Source organism: Miniopterus schreibersii (assembly GCF_964146895.1).
Source record: "Miniopterus schreibersii genome assembly, chromosome: 18".
Lineage (NCBI taxonomy): Eukaryota > Metazoa > Chordata > Mammalia > Chiroptera > Miniopteridae > Miniopterus > Miniopterus schreibersii.
In genome coordinates this window covers 22,369,635-22,387,528 of record NC_138121.1, presented here as the reverse complement: position 1 = coordinate 22,387,528, position 17,894 = coordinate 22,369,635, and the positions used below count along the sequence as shown (strand labels likewise).

The 17,894-nt window shown below is 43.9% G+C and overlaps 1 protein-coding gene across 2 annotated transcripts in view; it reads left to right on the top strand.

Annotated features, from left to right (window-relative positions):
• Nucleotides 1-17,894, top strand: part of LOC308547363 (uncharacterized protein) — a 645,955-nt gene that overhangs the window by 550,599 nt on the left and 77,462 nt on the right. For both annotated transcript variants that reach the window (XR_013997504.1, XM_081117608.1), the window contains one exon: nt 9,457-9,533. Coding sequence is in view for 1 of the 2 variants with exons in the window: in XM_081117608.1 (XP_080973734.1) it covers nt 9,457-9,533 (77 nt within the window). In the remaining variant the exon portion in view is untranslated. The remainder of the gene's footprint in view (nt 1-9,456; nt 9,534-17,894) is intronic.

Here is a 17,894-nt window from a genome sequence, read left to right as displayed (position 1 = left end):
GAAAATAGGACAGACTTTTAACAGTGGTTATCTCTATGTAATAGGAGTATGGGTGATATTTTATATTCTTTTCACTGTGTTCAGTGGTTTCAAAAGTATGTACACATTAATATGTACGTATATTTATAACTAACGCATAGATTAGTTACTTTCCCCTCTTTATTTTTCTTACCTGGCTTTATTCTGCTGCACGCCAATGTTCACTGTCTGACACCCTACGGATTTAGTTGTTTATTTGCTATGTGTCACTGTCGCTGCGTCCTCTAAAGTACACGCTTCCCGAAGGCAGGGACTGTGCTGTGTTCAGTGCCAAACCCCACTCCCCTCCCCTACCTAACACACAGCCTTAGACAGAACTCAATAAATATTCTCTGAATAAATTGATATGCTCTTTTTTATATTCATAAAAATAAATATTATTAAAGTATAAAAGGAGAGAAATTATAATTGCAGAGAATGTTGTCCCCCCCCCCCCATTAACAAGCCATAGGAGCCTGTGAAAATAGGCAGATTAACATGCAGAGTCTCTGGCCCCATTGGACTTCTGAGTCACAGTGTCTAAGAATGAATCTGAGAACCTACAGGTTCCAAGGGTCTCCAGGTGATTCTTATGCACATGTAAATTTTAGATCCATTGCTACTAGCATTTCTAAAACAAGTAGAGGAACCTGTAGCCTTTTTTGGGGGTGGGGGGAATGTGTATGTGTCTTTATTGATTTCAGAGGGAGGAAGGGAGAGAGAGAGAGAGAAACATCAATGATGAGAGAGTCATTGATCGGCTGCCTCCTGCACGCCCCCTCCTGGCAATCGAGTCTGCAACCCGGGCATGTGCCCTGATGGGAATTGAACCACGATCTCCTGGATCCTAGGTCGATGCTCAACTGCTGAGCCACACCAGCTGGGCAACCTGCAGCCTTTTTTAAGTCAAGGCCAAAACTTTGCATTCTTCTTCCTCTCCCAATCCATGATTTTCCTTTTGACCAGGGTGATGTCCGAGAGTGTGGCCTTGTGGAAGAATACAGACATTTTCCATGTAATATCTAAGCTCCCTCCAAATACTGTCAGTGACAAAGCCTTGACATGCCAAGACTGTCTTGGAGGGCTGTGGTTAACCACTGAATAGTCCTGAATGACCACTTCTCAAAATGGATTCATGCATGTGCCTCTTTAATTTACACAAATGACTTAACGGAAATCTAAATTATAGAAAGAAAAGATCTGTCCCTAATTTTACACCTCCCCACAAATTAATCTTTTCCCCTTTTTCTCCATATTTCTCCCAGCCCTTGAATACTTACATTTTACAAATTCATAATCATTACATTGATATGTTTTCAAGATATAGTTCTTTTAATTCCATGATCAATATCTGTCCCACTTTCCCTTTTCCGCTTTCCCTCCCACACTATAGAATTTCTTTCTTTGTAATAATTAATTCTTAACCTTTCTGTGAGGCTTCACAGCTCTAAAAGTATTTTCATGCCCATTATCTTATTAACAGAACCAGATTCATGTATTTAGATGAGAGCTTTGTTCTTTCTTGTGAAAACTATCTCAGCAGGGATTTATCTAGCAAAATGCTTGGGAGCATGGGCTATGTAACTGGAGAGACCCAAGTTCAGTTCCTGCCACTTAATAACAGTGAATCAAGACAAATAATGGAACCTCCCATAGCCTGTTTCTCTTGTCCATACAATGTCGATATAATCACAGTACCTAGTCCGTGAGGATAAAATGAGATAATCACTTATGAAATGCTCGGCACAGCGCTGGTATAGAATAAGGGTTCCACTTGGTGTCAGTTATTGTTGTCATTATCATTGTTATTAAATATATTAGATAAAGGCTTTTAATGACCTAAGTTAGGGGAAGCCAACTCCATTTGACCTAACCCCCAAATCTAACTCAGTCCAACCCACAGTTTTCAACCTAGAATAGAAAAGAGAAAACCATATTTTGGGCAACGCCCTTCACTGATTTTCTGTCTAATGGAGAAATTACAATTCTGTATTATTAGATATCTTTTTCTGGGACAGAAAGATAATTTTTGAGATCTCAACCAACCCCCTGAAACCCAAAATACCTATGGTTTATAAATGTTTGGAACCTAGTTTTCTTTAGATGGGATATTTTTAGGCTGGAGTGGAGATGGGGATTTGGGGGGGGGGTTCTCATTGCCAAACTCCTCATGGGGAAACAAGTTCTTACAGGACTCAGCAAACTCAGTTGTTTCCAAGAGTTCAGTCTCAGGTAAGCTTTGGACAAGCACCTGAGGCTCTGAGAGGCTTAATTGAAATGAGCCTGAACTTAATGTTTTATGAGGTACGCCCATCGATAACTTTCATGGCCAAGTTTTAGTGGGCCTTGTTGTGAGTACCCTCCTGTTGGCACCTTAGAGGCTCAAGTCTTCACTGTGGAAACTTGGTTGGGTTTGACCTCACCAGATCTCCGAGAGCTGTAGACCACTCTTGCACGTCAATGCACACAGCATGAACACACTGCGATCTGCAGCCTCCTTTCATTTCAGCGTGGCAGCCTTTTCTCCTTGGTACAACTTGCTTGAAGTTCCAGAAAAGCCAGACCTCACCTTCCCCTTAGCCAAGTCCTCCAGGCTGGTACCAAATTCTCTCTCACACATAAAGTCTAATGAACAAGGGAACACCTAATCTGAGCACCTTGCCAAGCTCCCATGTGAATTGGGAGGAACACAGAACCTGTCCTGGGAAAGGAGATATAAAATACCCTGGCTGGATGGAGCACATGGGGAGATCTGAGAGAGAAGCCAATTAGTCTACTGAGATTTGCCATCTCTTTTGGTTTGAACAAGGTCTGCCCACCCAAGTTCAGAATCATCTGAAAACTTTTCCTCAGCTATCCCCCCAACCTCCAGACTGTAAATCCCTCAGGGTCTTCTTTATTTTCTGTTCATATCAAGAATTATTGCACACATATATCAAAAATATTATTAGACAACTCCTACCCTGAAAGCTTGAGTGGAACAATATCTAAGCCTATGTAATTTTTAGAATGCTCTTTGGGATGACAGAAAACGAGCTGAAAAGGCACAAGTCAGATAACAGCCCCACATTTATGTTACCCTTTGGAATGTTCTGGATCAGTCACACCCCAGTGAGAAGAGGCAAAGCCAGGGAGCTCGATGGCAAACATTAATATGGGGCACCATATCGTGGAGGTGTTGATGAAAGGCGAATGGGGTATGAGGAAGCAAACATGACATGAGCAATGGCTGAGATCTATCACCAACTAAAAACTGAAATGTCAGAAAGCTGCAATTATTTTAGTAACACCTACATTTTTACACGCGTTATCCCGTGTCATCTCTATACTCCCAATTGCATGTTACTGTAGATACTTTATTTTCATACTGTTAATATCTAGTGCATGTCGTTAAGCTTCCACGGGTGTTTTTGGTTCGAAAAAGAAAGCAGCCCAGATCTATCAAGAGCACGTTTTTTAACTAAAAGGAAGGGTGGCCGGAGCATAGGTGGGGGGCAGAGTCCTTCCCTGGGCTGATGTAAGGGTTCCATGAGACATTAGGTTGGACTTTGCCTTGTAAGTGTCAGGCCCAGACAAACACGTGCATTGTCAGTTTTCTTTGTGCTGTGTGTGCCAATAAAACAATCCAACATCTTTTTTTCGGGGTAATGTTGACACATGTCAAAGGCATTAACATTCCTATTGGAATGACTCATTTGGAGGGAATAGTCAAGTCTGAAGGATGAGACAAGGGCAGTGGGAGAAGCCTTTTACAAGAGTTTAAGTTCTTAGGACCAGCACGTCCTTCGTGGTATCTGTTTTGAAGAGAGCAGTTGTGGTATTCCTGCTGTCATGTTATTAGATATCGCCGGCATGGTTGTTGCTGTAATTTGTATGGTGCATTAGCTTCACCAGCTTAGAAGCCTGGTGAGGTCACCGAGCCAGGGAGCGGACACGCGTGGGGCCTCCGCTGCTGGCTGCGTCGCAGGAGCGCTGGCCCGAGCCCTCAGCATCCGCGTGGCCGCTGCTTCATCTCCCTTCTCTTGTGCTTCCCCAAGACCTCTGTTCACCCTCCTTGGGCGGGGCTGATCCCAGGCTCCGGCTGCCCTCCCTTCCCACGGAGTCTCCTATCTACACAGTTAGAACGTTGCCGTTGTTATTGCTGTTGCTTGTTTTTGCTCTGTTCTGTTTGGGGGAAGATGTGACTGTAGTTTTGGCTGTAAGCGAAATGCAGCAAGACTCTCTCAATGGAAACAGACTGTGGCCCTGCTTAGAGGCGCAGGCCCAGACCCTTCCTCATGACGCCTGCACAGAGCTGCCTTGACGTTTCCCTCTGGGGAAGGACAGCAGGCGTGTCTCGCTCCCCGTGTCCATGCCTCACCACCATGGGACCCAGACCAAGCTTCCGTCTCTGTCCTAGTGCTGACCTCATCCCAGCATGATGGATACTTTCAGTTCACTTCCAAAGCACGCACCCCTGGCCCCATCCTCCCACCCTCGCCCGCTCCTCACCTCAAATAATAGATCACAAAGCAATAGTCTGCCGCCCAGACAGTTCTCCAAGCCTGACCACTGAATATTCAAGAACTTGCCCGCAGCTTATCAACATAACGGTCTCGGCCGGTCTTTGCCCAGGATGGCCATGCACCTGTCCTCATCTGTTTCATACCCTTTAACAAAAATACACTTAGATCAATAAGGACAAGCCATGCTCATCAGCACAGCTCAGACTGAGCTTCAGTGGAAACAAGAAGTACTTCAGCCCCTCAACAAAAGTACTAACAATAGAAGCAGAACTACGGCTCAACCAAACATTCCGTTTGAAGTTACCAAATTTTTCTTTCTAAATCTGACTTCAGCTTCCTGGTTCTTCACAAGATTTCCTCAAGAACACTGGTGGTACTTGTTTAATTTATGTACCACTGAAGGGTCCCTCCAGGTAATTTTTCTCAGGCAAGATAATAGTATCCAATGGAGTAGCCATGTATTTATCAGAAAAAAATGCTTACAGATTTGAAGTGATAGATTTTCCAGCTTTGATAAATCCCTCAAAGCATTTCAAAGGCAAAGCTTTAGTTCTGACACGAATGACACTATGATTGTTCATGTTTGGTGGCTTTTTCAGCCCATGCGGGTCTTGCTCTGGAGTGAGGCCCCATGGCCATATGCCTTCTCTCCGCTTGGTGCCACCACCCATGTCATCTCCCCAAGTCCCAACCATGTGCACGCACATTGCAAGGAAGGCCTCTGCAGGCGAGGATGAACTCAGACCAGTTGTCTTCTCTCTGTTGCTCCAGATCAACATCCTCTGGAACATCCAATTGCCCACATGAGCAGAAGTTACAAATCAACCTCTCAAGACACTAACATTCCCTCTTGTGCCATTGATATGGCTTTCGAGTACACTGGGCTTTTCGATGATGTTGCTTTTTTTTTCCAGTTTACAGCATCACCAATTGTTGTGGCATCTTCTCAACAAGAGGTCACAAGGACTTTCCCTTGATCTTCAGTTTCAGCTAATGTGGGGATAACTGTCTACTTCTTGGGAACCACTGCAACCCCATTGAAATCTATATAACTTATATGAGAAGTCAAGCCATCCCAAGGAAATCCCAAGGCAGAGTTTTGAATTCTACCATTAGTACATTCAGGAAGGCAGCCCAGAACAGACAGCTTCAAACAAACTCCCTCCCTCCCTCCCTCCCTCCCTCCCTCCCTCCCTCCCTCCCTCCCTCCCTCCCTCCCTCCGTCCCTCCCTCCCTCCCTCCCTCCCTCCCTCTTGATTGACTCAGAAACTCCACTCACTCATTACGTGAGCATTTGGTTACACTTTATTTAAAGTTGGGGAGGGTGCTGGGCATGGTGGGAGCGCGGTGTGTAAGCCCCCACCTTCCTATCTTACTGGTGTTGCCCCTACTTCCAGCCCCTCCCTCTGGCTTCTCTCCCCTCCTCTCCTGAGCAGCAATAAACACATTCCTCTCCCTGCCCCCTGCAGAGCCTCGCTGATCCTATCAAGGCCTGTGAAGGCCTCGGCTTATATCCCAAGCACTTGCCAAGGAAGTTTTCTAAATAAATATCTCGTTCTACAGGAAAGTCTGATGAATACATTTTTTTCCGTGTAATTAAACCTAACTACCTAACTGCATTGGATTTAATTGTCCTTATCTTGATTCTCCCTGACATGTGGAGAAAAGTAAACTTTGGCAGAAAATATGGGAGAAAACAAGAAGAGATGAAATCACAAAAGAAATGAAACACATGGGACGGGAAGCGAAGAAGAGAGGGGAGAAAAATAAAGAAGGGAGGAACCCTTGGCACCAGAGTTTGAGATGTTAACCCTCCTGAACAGTGGTTTAAAAACTTTCCTGTGAGTGGGTGTTCCCGGGAGTGCTGTCAAAGGGTTAGATTTGCGGAGTCTCACCCCCAAAGGCCTTGACCTGTTAAGATCTACGTGACCACACTTTGAACCCTTCTAGAACATGCTTCAGCTTAAGGAAGATGATATAAAGCTAAATGTAGCTAGACTGGGGAGGATTATTGTTATTTTTCTGTTTACCCCTTTATTTGGGCTATGCAGAGGTCATTCTGTCAGCCTGGACATCTCATTTTGGCCTGAGAATCTGAAGTCATCTGATGTGGCACAAATATTGAACACAACATTACACCATCCTGGTCATTTCCAAATCCAACTTTAGCTTAAACAATGTACACATTAGCCTTCCCCAGTACCTTTGCAGACAGATACAAAGTCCGGTCATCCAGGACAATGCTGGTCAAATTGCTGGGACATTTGCTGGGCTTCTTTCTAAGAACATGTCAGGAAAGTAATAAAATAATACTTGGAAAATGCCTAGTACTTTGCCTGGAACCAAGTGTTACTCTGATGAAAAGGGCAGTGCTTTGACTGTTGGAGACAGAATGACCAGCTCCCCACCATGTGTTATCCAAGGTGCTTAGTCAATGTCTTAACTATGAAGAATGTGCCTAAAGCATGTGGTGAGCCAAAAGGTGAGGCCCCAAAACAAGGTGACATGGACAGAGCCAACTTTATCTGTTTTAAAGCTGCCATCACAGCTTAAACGCCAGGAACAGAAGATGATGCCCTCGGTCTTATGGTCTTAGCATGTTCGGGATGCTATAACCAAAATACCATAAGTGGGGCGACTTAAACAACAAATATTTATTTCTCACAGTTCTGGGGCAAGAAGTCCAAGAGCAAGGAGCCAGTGGGTTTGGTATCTGGTGAATATCCACTTCCTAGTTCGCATGCAGCCAGCCATCTTCTTGCTATGTCCTCATATTGCAGAAAGGGCAAGAGAGCTTTCTGGGGTCTCTTTCACAAGGGCACTAATCCCTTTCATAAGGTCTACACCGCCCAAAGCCCCCACCCCCTAATACCATCACATTGGGGATTAGGTTTCCACATAGAAATTTTAGGGGGACACAAACATTCAGTCCACAGCACCCTTAAAACTCAAAGAACTCGTACGCGGGCTTCAGAACAGGACCAAGAAAAGAAAACCAACCACGGAGGACCTGTATGAAATTAGTTCAATGTACATTGTAGACATCTTCAAGAACCCTCTTCAAGGTGACAGTCCCTGGCCTTCCATCTCACAGTCTGATTCTGATCAGAGCCCCCATTTGATGTATGTTTCACAAATTCTGCTGTCTTGGTTTCCCCATCTTGGTTTCTACTTAGAGATGATGCTACCCCATATTCTTCTACTAATGTACCCATAAAGGAGAAGAATTTGTGCCCCTCAGCCAGAAAACTGCATTCTCTTTTCAGGAAAATCCAAAGAACTCTATAGCATTGTGAAAGGTTTCCCATTGTGCTTTCTTCTCCGCATCTCCATCAAGGTCCCTGCAGGCCAATCGCCTTCATTCCCCAGGAATTAGCCTCATGAGGCCTTCGTGAGGGTCCTCAGCCTCCATTCTCATAGGTATGAAAGAGATGAGAGGCTTTTGCCTTTTTTAATTTAATAAAGGCAGCCGTTGTTTTTCATGTAAAGAAGCTGAGTATTTTGAGGACAACCAATGACTTCATGAGATCACGCCTGGGTGGACAGTTCTGTAAAGGACCGTGATCCACTCTTGCTCTCCTGATACTGAAAACAAGTTTGGGAAAGAGCTCCTTCACAGAAATCTTGCCAATTCAGAGGCCACTGGGCTCATGACTTCATCATCTTCCATGCAGATATTAACTTTCAAAATACTTAAGCAATAGTATGAGGATACTTATTTTGAGTTCCATAATTCATTGTATAGACATTGGTAATCACAGGAGGAAACAAATTTACTTCCAGTGTGAACCTAGCATGGTGTGTTTCAAGCGTTATCTGAGTCATGGGGGTTACATGAAACACATGGCAATAGAATGATGTACTTTTCAGAGGGACAGACCTACTGGGTTGCTCTATAGCTAGTTTATAGATGTAATTTAACCTGTTTCTGCATTTTTGAGGTCGGATTGGGAGGGCTCAAAATCGACATATCCTTATGATATGGACCTTCCCCTTGGCCAAGGACATGGAAAACACACAGCAGTCTCCATAATCGTGTTTCACTACCCTCCATACTAGTGGTTGTCTAACGTGACATATCTGCAATGAAAGGGTGATGTCAGTTGATACAATGCCACCAAGGCCAGTTAAACATTGTTCCTCAGGAAATAAGAGCAGGATTCAATCCTGAAAACATTGGTAATGGTCCAGGGACTGAGTCATTTGGCTCCCTCGAAGCGTCTAAGCTCGCCGGAACATGTCGAGGTGGGCAAGCTCCCTTCACACCATGGAAGCAAGAGAGCAAGAAGCAGGAAAATGTAATTTGAAAATAATGCAGTACTCCAGGGATCAACTATTTCCCTCACGATTTAGATCTACTCTTATTCATGGATATTAACCCCTTGCACCGCAGCTCACCGACTCTGCTGGGTGGGAAAACAAGAGGGGCGCATCTATATTATTTTGACATTCAACACATTTTTAGGTACTTGAATATTCCTTTTTTTCTCCTTTGCTTCTTGCAAAAGAGCTGGGAATTGAAAGATTACATCTAATGTAATTTATGGGCACCTCCCATTTTGATAGAAATACTTGGAATGTAATATAGACTTGTTTTTTAAACAAATGCCTTCATGAAAACCCAAAAAAACGTACCCAAGTGACTCGTATACTCATGTTTGCACAATTGAATTTCATACAAAAGTAAAACTCTCTAGTGGAGAAGAGAGAGACAATAGGGCTGCCCCTTTAGAAGAGAGAAGATAGTTATGTTTCTTCATTAGTTTCCTATGCTGCTATAACAGAATTGGTGCCTTAAAACAACACAAATTCATCACCTTCCAGTTCTGTAAATCAGAATTTTGACGGTCTCACTGAGCTAACATCAAAGTGTGAGGGTGGCATTCCTTTGGAAGCCCTCAGTGAGAATCCATTTTCCTGTCTTTTCTTCCAGGGGCCTGTCCAAGCTTCCAGAGGCCTCCTGCATCCTTTGGCTTGCAGCCCCTTCCCCGATCTTCAAAGCCAGCAATGGTGAGTTGAATTTCCTTACATTACGTCACTCTAATGCCCTGTTCGGCATCTCTCTTCCACTTTTAAAGTCCTTCGTGATTACACTGGGCCTGCCCAGAAAATCCAAGATAATCTCTCTATTTTAAGGTCAACTGATTAGCAACCATCTGCAACATTAAGTCTCGTTTCCCATACAAGATAATACAATCACAGGTCACAGGCATTAGGACATGGACATCTTTGGAGGGCCATTATTTTGCCTACCATAATTTCTAATTTATTCTGTAAAATTTACCAAGTAAATTCCAAATGCAAATGAATCTTTTCCCATCTGTTTTTCTACAAAAGAAAAACAACTGAAATAGACTTCCTGCAACAATTACATAAGTGAATGTAGAGTTATAAATTTATAGTAGAAGAAGAAAGGTGTATGTGTGCGTGTGTGTGTTTTTAATGCATTTTGGTTAAGAGCCAAAGATTCTTAACTAAAAATCTGTGGAAAGCACTGCTATAAACAGATGACTATTAAACTTAAATAGTCATCAAGTTAACTTAAATTCAATTTAACTTAAATATTTATTAGGAGTGAAAGCAAACATAAATGTTGAAAACTCAAATCCTTATTTCTCAACTGTCTTCTCATTTTCCCACAATATATTTCTGGCTGTTTGGAGGCAATTTCCTAGATTTTATTAACCGGTAACAGAAGGGGGTTTACAGCTAAATTCATTCCAGAGAATAACTCATTTGTAACACATTGTTGCAGCTTCCAGAGCAAAGAGGTTAAGGGAGAAAAGCATGAACTCGGAAAACTTTGTTGCCAGGGAGCTGAAATAACTTAGATAAAGATGGTCACCCCAAGAGATACACGGGACATGATCCATGAGCAATATGTGGCCTTCCTGTGATACAATTTTTAAATAAACAGAATTTATACATTCAAAAAATATTTATAAGCACCTATTCCAGGCTGAGCATGGTGTTAGGCACTGAGGCACAGTCCTGAAAAAGGCAGGCAGGATGCCTTCCCTTGTGAAGTTTATATTCCTATAGAGAGAGCGAACAGAAATGTAGATACTTAACATACTTTTAGAGAGTGTGCAATAGGACATACACGCACAAACGCATATACACCACAGAAGAGATGGGACAGCCTGAATAATTAGGAGAATTTCACAAAGGACTATTTCCAGTGGCATGAGCAGCTTCAAGGTGAACCAAGGAGTTCAGCAGGGAGGACACCGGGGAAATCAATACTCTGGCTCGGTCTCCCCCTGCCTCTGACTACCTGTGTGAACCCCCCCATGGCTGAATCCGACTTGCGGCCTGAGCTCCAGGGACCTCACTACTGTAGTGCGTAAAGACCAACCTTCCTGAGCACAGAAGGGGGTGGAGAAGGACGTAGACTGGACCTAGAGGAACAAACAAACCTTCCAGCACCTTCTCCTATATAAAAAAGCTTTGAAGTGACGAAACGGGGGGGTGTTTGGGCATAAGATGGGGGCGTTGGGATTTATTTTAGATAGCGTCCAAGGAAGACCTCTCTTGGGGAGGGACATTTGAGCGGTGGCCACATGAGAGGAAGCCACTGATGCACAAAGTAGGGGCAGACCGGTCTTAGAAGAAAAAGTCACGTGCTAGTGCAAAGGGCCTGAGGTAGGAATAAACTTGGTGCGCTGTGAAAGGCAGGTTCAGTGAGGAGAGGAGGCAGGTGGTAGGAGATGGAGTTAGAGAGATAGGTGGTGGCTGCTTCATCAAGAGCCTTATCTTGGGTTGGATTTCCCCAGAAGAAAACCCTGAGATGAGGGTTTGGGTGCAAACAGCTATTTGGAAGGTGATTTCAGGAGGCATGGGAAGGGAAGTGGGAAAGCGAGAAGGGAAGGGAAGGATTCCAATTCGGGTGATGTTGTTGACCTGACTGCCACACAGGCGAGTGAGGCATGGTCCCCTGGCGCGTCCTGTGGGGGGGTGAAGTGGGCTGCTTATTTATCTGATCCCACCCATGGTTTCTTATGGGCTGCTCCAGGGGGTGTCCCTCTGTGGCTCTTCTGGAGAAGAGAGGGTCTTCAGGTGAGGAGTTGGGGGTGCTCGCAGTCGGATACTGCCTGCGGGGGTGTGCTCTGGAGGGGTGCGCTGAGTGGTTGGGGTGGGGCACCCTCAGAGTCTGGTAATGGTCTGAAATCATTTGTGTTTTTTCTAACTGTGATGGGAAGCCGTCAAAGGTGATAAATTATTCACATTTTATCTCTGACTGGACTGAGTTGTTAGAGAATGGGGGTACAAATGGGTTCTTTTCTAAATTGAGATATAATTCACATACAATAAAAAGTACCCTTTAAAATGTGCAGTTCAGTAGATTTTAGTGTATTCACAGAATTGTGCAGCCATCACCGCTGATTCTGGTGCATTCTCGTGACCCTGAAAAGAAACCCCTTGCCCATTAGTAACCATTTCCCAGGAGTGGGTTCGTACATGGTGGTGCAGGAGGCGGATTGAGGATGACCTCAGTGTCCATAACAGAAAATCTCAGCGCAGCTCCGAGTTAAGCACCCTCTTGGATTGCTCGGCCCTGGGCAGGTCGCTTCTCTCCCTGACCTCAGCGTTTTTGGCTCTAAAACAGAGGCAGCGATGCGATGATTCGAGGAGGCCCCCGGTCCGTGCTCGGATGCGTCGTGCGCTGTAACCATCACGTGTCACAGGGACGTGTGGGTTAGTGGATGCTTCTCTCTGGATAGGAAAGGCAAAATGTGACAGCGCAGGCCTGTTACTTGGGACGAATGCAAGAGTCAGAAACAGAAGCAAAACCCGAAGTTGGAAGAACAGTTTTGGTGTCGAGGCAGGAGGTAAAGATGCTGAGAAGGGCCGGTTGGGAGTGTCGTCTGGACTGATGTCTCCCCGTTGCGCCGGGAGAGACCGAGAGAAACGCAGAGGCAGGGACGGGGCCTGCCCCGCTGATCCGCATACCACCTTTCCTAGTATTCGCTGGTAACCCTTTCTGCAAAGTCCGGAGTGCTTGCATTTCTGAGGGTGGTAATGAGTCTTCTCTCTTTTTCTCTTCTTGGCTAGTCCAGCTAAAGGTACGTCAGTTTTGTTGATCTTTTCAAAGAAATAACTTTGGTTTCCTTGGTCCGGGTTCATTGGTCATGATTCCTGCTTCTGGCTTGGAGATGTTTACGCTGGTTTCGTTAAGCATCGATGTGTTCTTACTCCGTGTTTTGAAAGTGACAGTTCTCAGAAGGTGAAAGGATTCAGAAAAAAAAGTGTATATATATCTCACACCTAGACACAGACAACGGTGTGGTGATAGCCACAGGGAAAAGGGGGTGAGGGTATGTGGAGGTGGGCAAAGGGGATTAAAAGGAGACTGCTTTGGACGGTGGGTGCTCGGTGCAGCGCGCGGCCGATGATGTTTTGTTGAGTTGTATGCCTGAAGCCGACCTATACGGTGCTTTGAACCAATGTCACCCCAATAAATTCCATTTCAAGAAACGTAGCTATGATGCTATTATCACATGTCTGAGGCATTTTAATATAAAAACTGCTAGTCCCTTTTAAAAAAGTATGGTTCTCTTTGTGTTTGATGAGTGAATTTATGCACGTATTGACTTGCGCAGAAAATCCTCTCCCCCACGAGTTAAATAGAGTAGGCTGCATTCTGACAGATGCGGCCTTGGGCTGGTAATAAGGGGAAATTATTGCTAAGAATACCGAAATCTGTCACAATCATTTTAGTGCTTATCTTCTGTGTCAAAACCAAGTTAAGCCAAATATGAATCGCCAAATGTGAGCACTTCCTTTGTTCTCCAGTGCTTTCTCAACCTTTGCCTTCTGCACACAGAAGGCTACACGTGCGTATTGTTTTCCCTTGTAAGGCCCATCTCATCTCACCCCAGGTCCCCGCAGAAGTCTCTCTGTGTGAGGTGAAGCTAGAAAAGAAATCCTATCAGGTAACTGTAGACATGCTCTCTTCCAGAGCTGAGACTTAATATAGTCTGTTTCCTCCCCTTTCATGGTCTGTCTGCCCTACCATCTAGCCAACTCCTATATATCCTTTAACATCTCAGAATAAAAAAAATAAAAAAAAATAAAAACCATTAGACTTGTTTTTATCAAAAGAATCATTATGAAGAGCCTGAATTGAGTGGACCTTGATCTGTTCATCAGAAAAGAAAACAACAAAACATGGTCTTATGCAGAAGGCAGGTCAGTCATGCATGAGGGATGGTCCGGGCAAAGGTTTAGTGGCAGGGAAAGATGGACTGAGAGCAGGGCATCACAAGACAGCTGAAGATATAAATTTAAAGTCTAAAATAACCTTTACCTCCCTGCCAGATATACATTCACGTGTGCGTGGACATGTGCACAGGCACACATACACACGCAGACACACAGAGGCCTCCCTTTTGGTCCTACAGACACATATCAGTAAATTGGACCTCTAGCCCTTTCTATTAGATTTTCCTCCAATGGAAATGAAAATGAAAGCCACAGGGAAGGACCCGAGCTCTTCGTCTTTGGGGATCCAATGGAGACTCTGTGAACATCCCATGGCAGAGATCAGGGGTGTGATGCTCATTCTGAGCCTTGTGTTAGCAGAAGTGAGCCACGTTTCGTGAATTGGATTGTGTGTCTGTGGATGCATTAGATGGTCTGTACAGACAGGCGCCAACAATTCCTCCCATTCCTGTACACACATGCCACTACTTCTTCTATCAAGAGGAGTCCTCTTCCTTCGAATCTCAGCTGTCCTTCTGCCTTGTATTAACCAACAGAATGCAACAGAGCAATTCTGTGCCTTAATAAGTCTGGAAGCTTCCATTTCCACCCCCGTGGGACCCAGCCATCATGCAAAGAAGATGGCAGTAGACAACTGAAAAGCGGGAAACCATGTGGAGAGGAGAGGTTCATTTGGTTTTAAAAGTTTCTTAGGTGGTTTGACCTCTTAAAAACATAGCTTTCATTTTGAAATAAAAGTAGAACAACTGTGTTTGCGAGTGTTAGACAGGAATATGACTGAATGTTGGTTTGTAAAGTCAGATCCGTCTATACATAGATTCCAGAAACATACTTTCAAGACCTGGTTCATGATGTTCTTGAAATGTCTCTTTGTTTTCAGGAAGATGGATGTGATGTTTCTTAGAGAAAAGATGAGTCAGGACTGGGTCAGGGCATCATTTCCTTTGGTCTTGAACACTTCTTGGTATGGGGAGCTCATCAACTGCCAAGGCAGAGTTTATCTTTAGAGATGTCTTGTGTTCTGTAGTTAGTGTTCTAGCAGGATTCCAGCAGAGCCACGAAATAAGCCTATGTCTCACCCATGTTCCATTCTCCTCTCACACTAATCACTCCAAAGGAGAGAGTTAAGGGACTAGGCAAAGTTCATTAACTTTCCCAAGCCTCCTGGGTAAATGTCAATTGGGTGTGAAATGGGACTCTAGTGAAAGAGAGAATGGGACCCTCCAGAGCCTGACTCATCCCAACTGAGAAGGATGGGACTTTCGGAGAAGATCCAGGTTCATTGATTCATTGATTCCTATTTATCCAATTCACGCTTGGCCATTCATTCATTGTACAAACCTCTATCTATTACCAAGCAAGTGCAAGCATTGGGAAATATCTTTAAATGCATTCATTCTAATCTTCATAAAACCCTACAAAGTAAGCATGTTCGCCCCCAATTTGCAGACAGATTCAGAAGACACTGTGCCAGCGGTCACCTGTTTAGTCGTTGCCAGAGCCAGAAATCTAACAAAGTCTTCGTACATCAAAGATTACGTTCATTACATTTCCCAGATGTAAGTGAGTTGCCATATCCAATTTTCACATCTATTATAATTTACTTAATATTTTAAAAATGTACTCACTCTTTAAATACATTCATTTTAAGAGATGTTGCACAGTTAGTTGAGGAAAACCAACATGACTGGCCACAAATAGAAAGGAGCGGTGGAAATAAAGCCCAGTTGTCTGATTCTGGCCCTTTTCAAAGGCTTAAATGGAAACTCGATTCTCTCTGTTAAAAGGTGAAGCTAGCAAGTGTCACCCAGAGGTATGAGAAATGTACTGATACCAGCTTAAACTTCATCCTGCGGTAATGAGGAAGAATGAATGAGACTTGAAAAGGGCAACAAGTTCTCAACAGGAGTCAGTGTTTTCAAGTGTCATTCTTTGATGTACCATCTAAAACCAGCTCCTCTACCACCTTTGGGTAACACTACTCTGTGTGGTATCCCTTCCCTCATGAGTTTCTTTAAAGAAAGTCTTGAAGGAGACAGACAAAAAACAGACAAATACAGTGCAGTGTGAAGAGTATTATGTTATCATGATCTCCAAGTTATTTTGAATAGGTACCCTTATAAATTTCTTGACCATATTCCCCTATATACATTTATATTTCCTTTTTAAAAGAAATATATGTATAATGGTATGCTAATGTTTTATACACATTGTAAAACACAAAAAGGTATGGATTAAAAAAAAAAAGTGTTAGTACTTTTCCCCAGTTGCCCAAAAGAAGGCCCCACTTCGCCCTCACATTGGAGGCTAGTTTTAGGTGATAGTACAGGGAGCACAAAGACAGGGCACCCAGCCACCCACAGAGAGGAAATGGAGGTTCAGAAAAGGCTCTCAGGAGGGAGTGTCACAAGAAATGATCCTGGTGTCAGCACGGGGGAGAAAATTTAGAGCCAAAAAGGCCAAGCCTAGTAGGCATGCACGCACATTACATTAGACGTTCTGCAGAGAAGAGAGCGGGGAAGTGAAGTGAGAGAAAAGACTGCAGAGGAAAGCCAAGTGGATTCATGAAGGGCCTTATAAGCTAAGCTGAGTTAGAGCCTTGTCCAGGGGGAAGTGGGGAGCCATTGAAGAGTCTTAGCAGGGAGGAATTCAAGCTCCAGAAGAGTCTTTTTCCACTCACATACACATATACATTGGTGTACATACCCGTTGTAACCCCCACACAAACAAGATAAAGAAAAACCAGCCCACCAGATGATTCACTTTGTAGAAATCATTTATTCATTTTTTTAACACATTTATTATGGACCTAATATGTGCCAAGCACCATATACAGATGGAATATTCAGTGGTTCATAAGACAGAGAAATCCAAGTCATCAGGCAGCTTTCAGTCCTGTGGAGGAGATGACTAAAACAAGTGAACAAACGCATTTATTTATAATCTATAATTGTGAAAAGAAATAGTGTGAAATATGAGAGACTAATGGCAGTTAGAATAGCAGTGTCCCAAGATAAGCTTGTCAGGGAAGATCCCTGGGAAGGAGACATGTACACCAAGATATGGACAATATTAAACAACAACAACAGCAACAAAAACAGCTCTAAAGGAATTAGGGAAGAGTTGTCCAGGCTATGGGAATGTCACAGATGAAGACCATGAGTGTACAAAATCTTGGCATGTTTTGGAAACTAAAACCAACAACAAAGGAGGTCTGGAAAGCTGAGCTAGAGTAACAGTGGAAGGACAGCAAGCAAGATGTGTTTCATTAGATGACAGGGACCTGATGATGCTGGCCTTGTAGGGCAGGTCAGAGAGCACTGAGGAACCAAGTCAGGTGTGTCTGGGAGAGAGGAAGGCCTTGCACATGACATTTTGAAAAGCTCACTCTAGCTGCTGGGAGGCCTGGTGTTTGCTGTAGTTGGTCAATCTCCAGGGAGTTGGCTTGGACTAGAGTGATAGGATAGAGTCAGGCAGCCATTTGAGTAATATTACTGTCACAGCTTGGTGACTATGAGGGTGAGAAGAGTAGAATTTGGGGAGAGACATAGAGACCAACCTCATGATGTCCCAAGGAAAGCCCAAGTGCATAGAATAATAGGGAGATGCTCAGCCTCTGGAAAGTACAGGGGGAACTGTCTCATGTCAAGACAATAGGACTCCTTGCAGCTTCTGGAAGAAGACAAATTTCTCAAATGATCCAGAGTGTCCTCAAGTCCAAATTCAACGGGTGGCCTCTTAACATTTCTATTTGTCTCCAAAAACTTATCCACACCCAATGCTGCCTTCCAAAAGAATACTGAGCTATTAAAAACACTAATGAAATCTGGAAATGTGGTATTGATCAGAGGTGTTTTCTTCTAGTCACCACTGAGCTCTGGAGTGACTCAGGGAGAGCCCGATGCAGACGTGACTAATCTTTCACATCATCACCATCACCCTTGACGATGGTCTGTAGGCCCTCACCAAGAATTTTGGAGAACAAACTAGAAAAGGGGTGGGATGGACTTCAACTGATTACTCAGGCCAGACCACCCCTTGGTAGAAACTGAGAAGAGATTTCTTGTCTGTTCCCATGAAGCTGATCTTCAGCCAGATCTTGCCCCAAAGTTTGTTTCCTTCTGATTTCTTCTGTTGGTCCTAGAA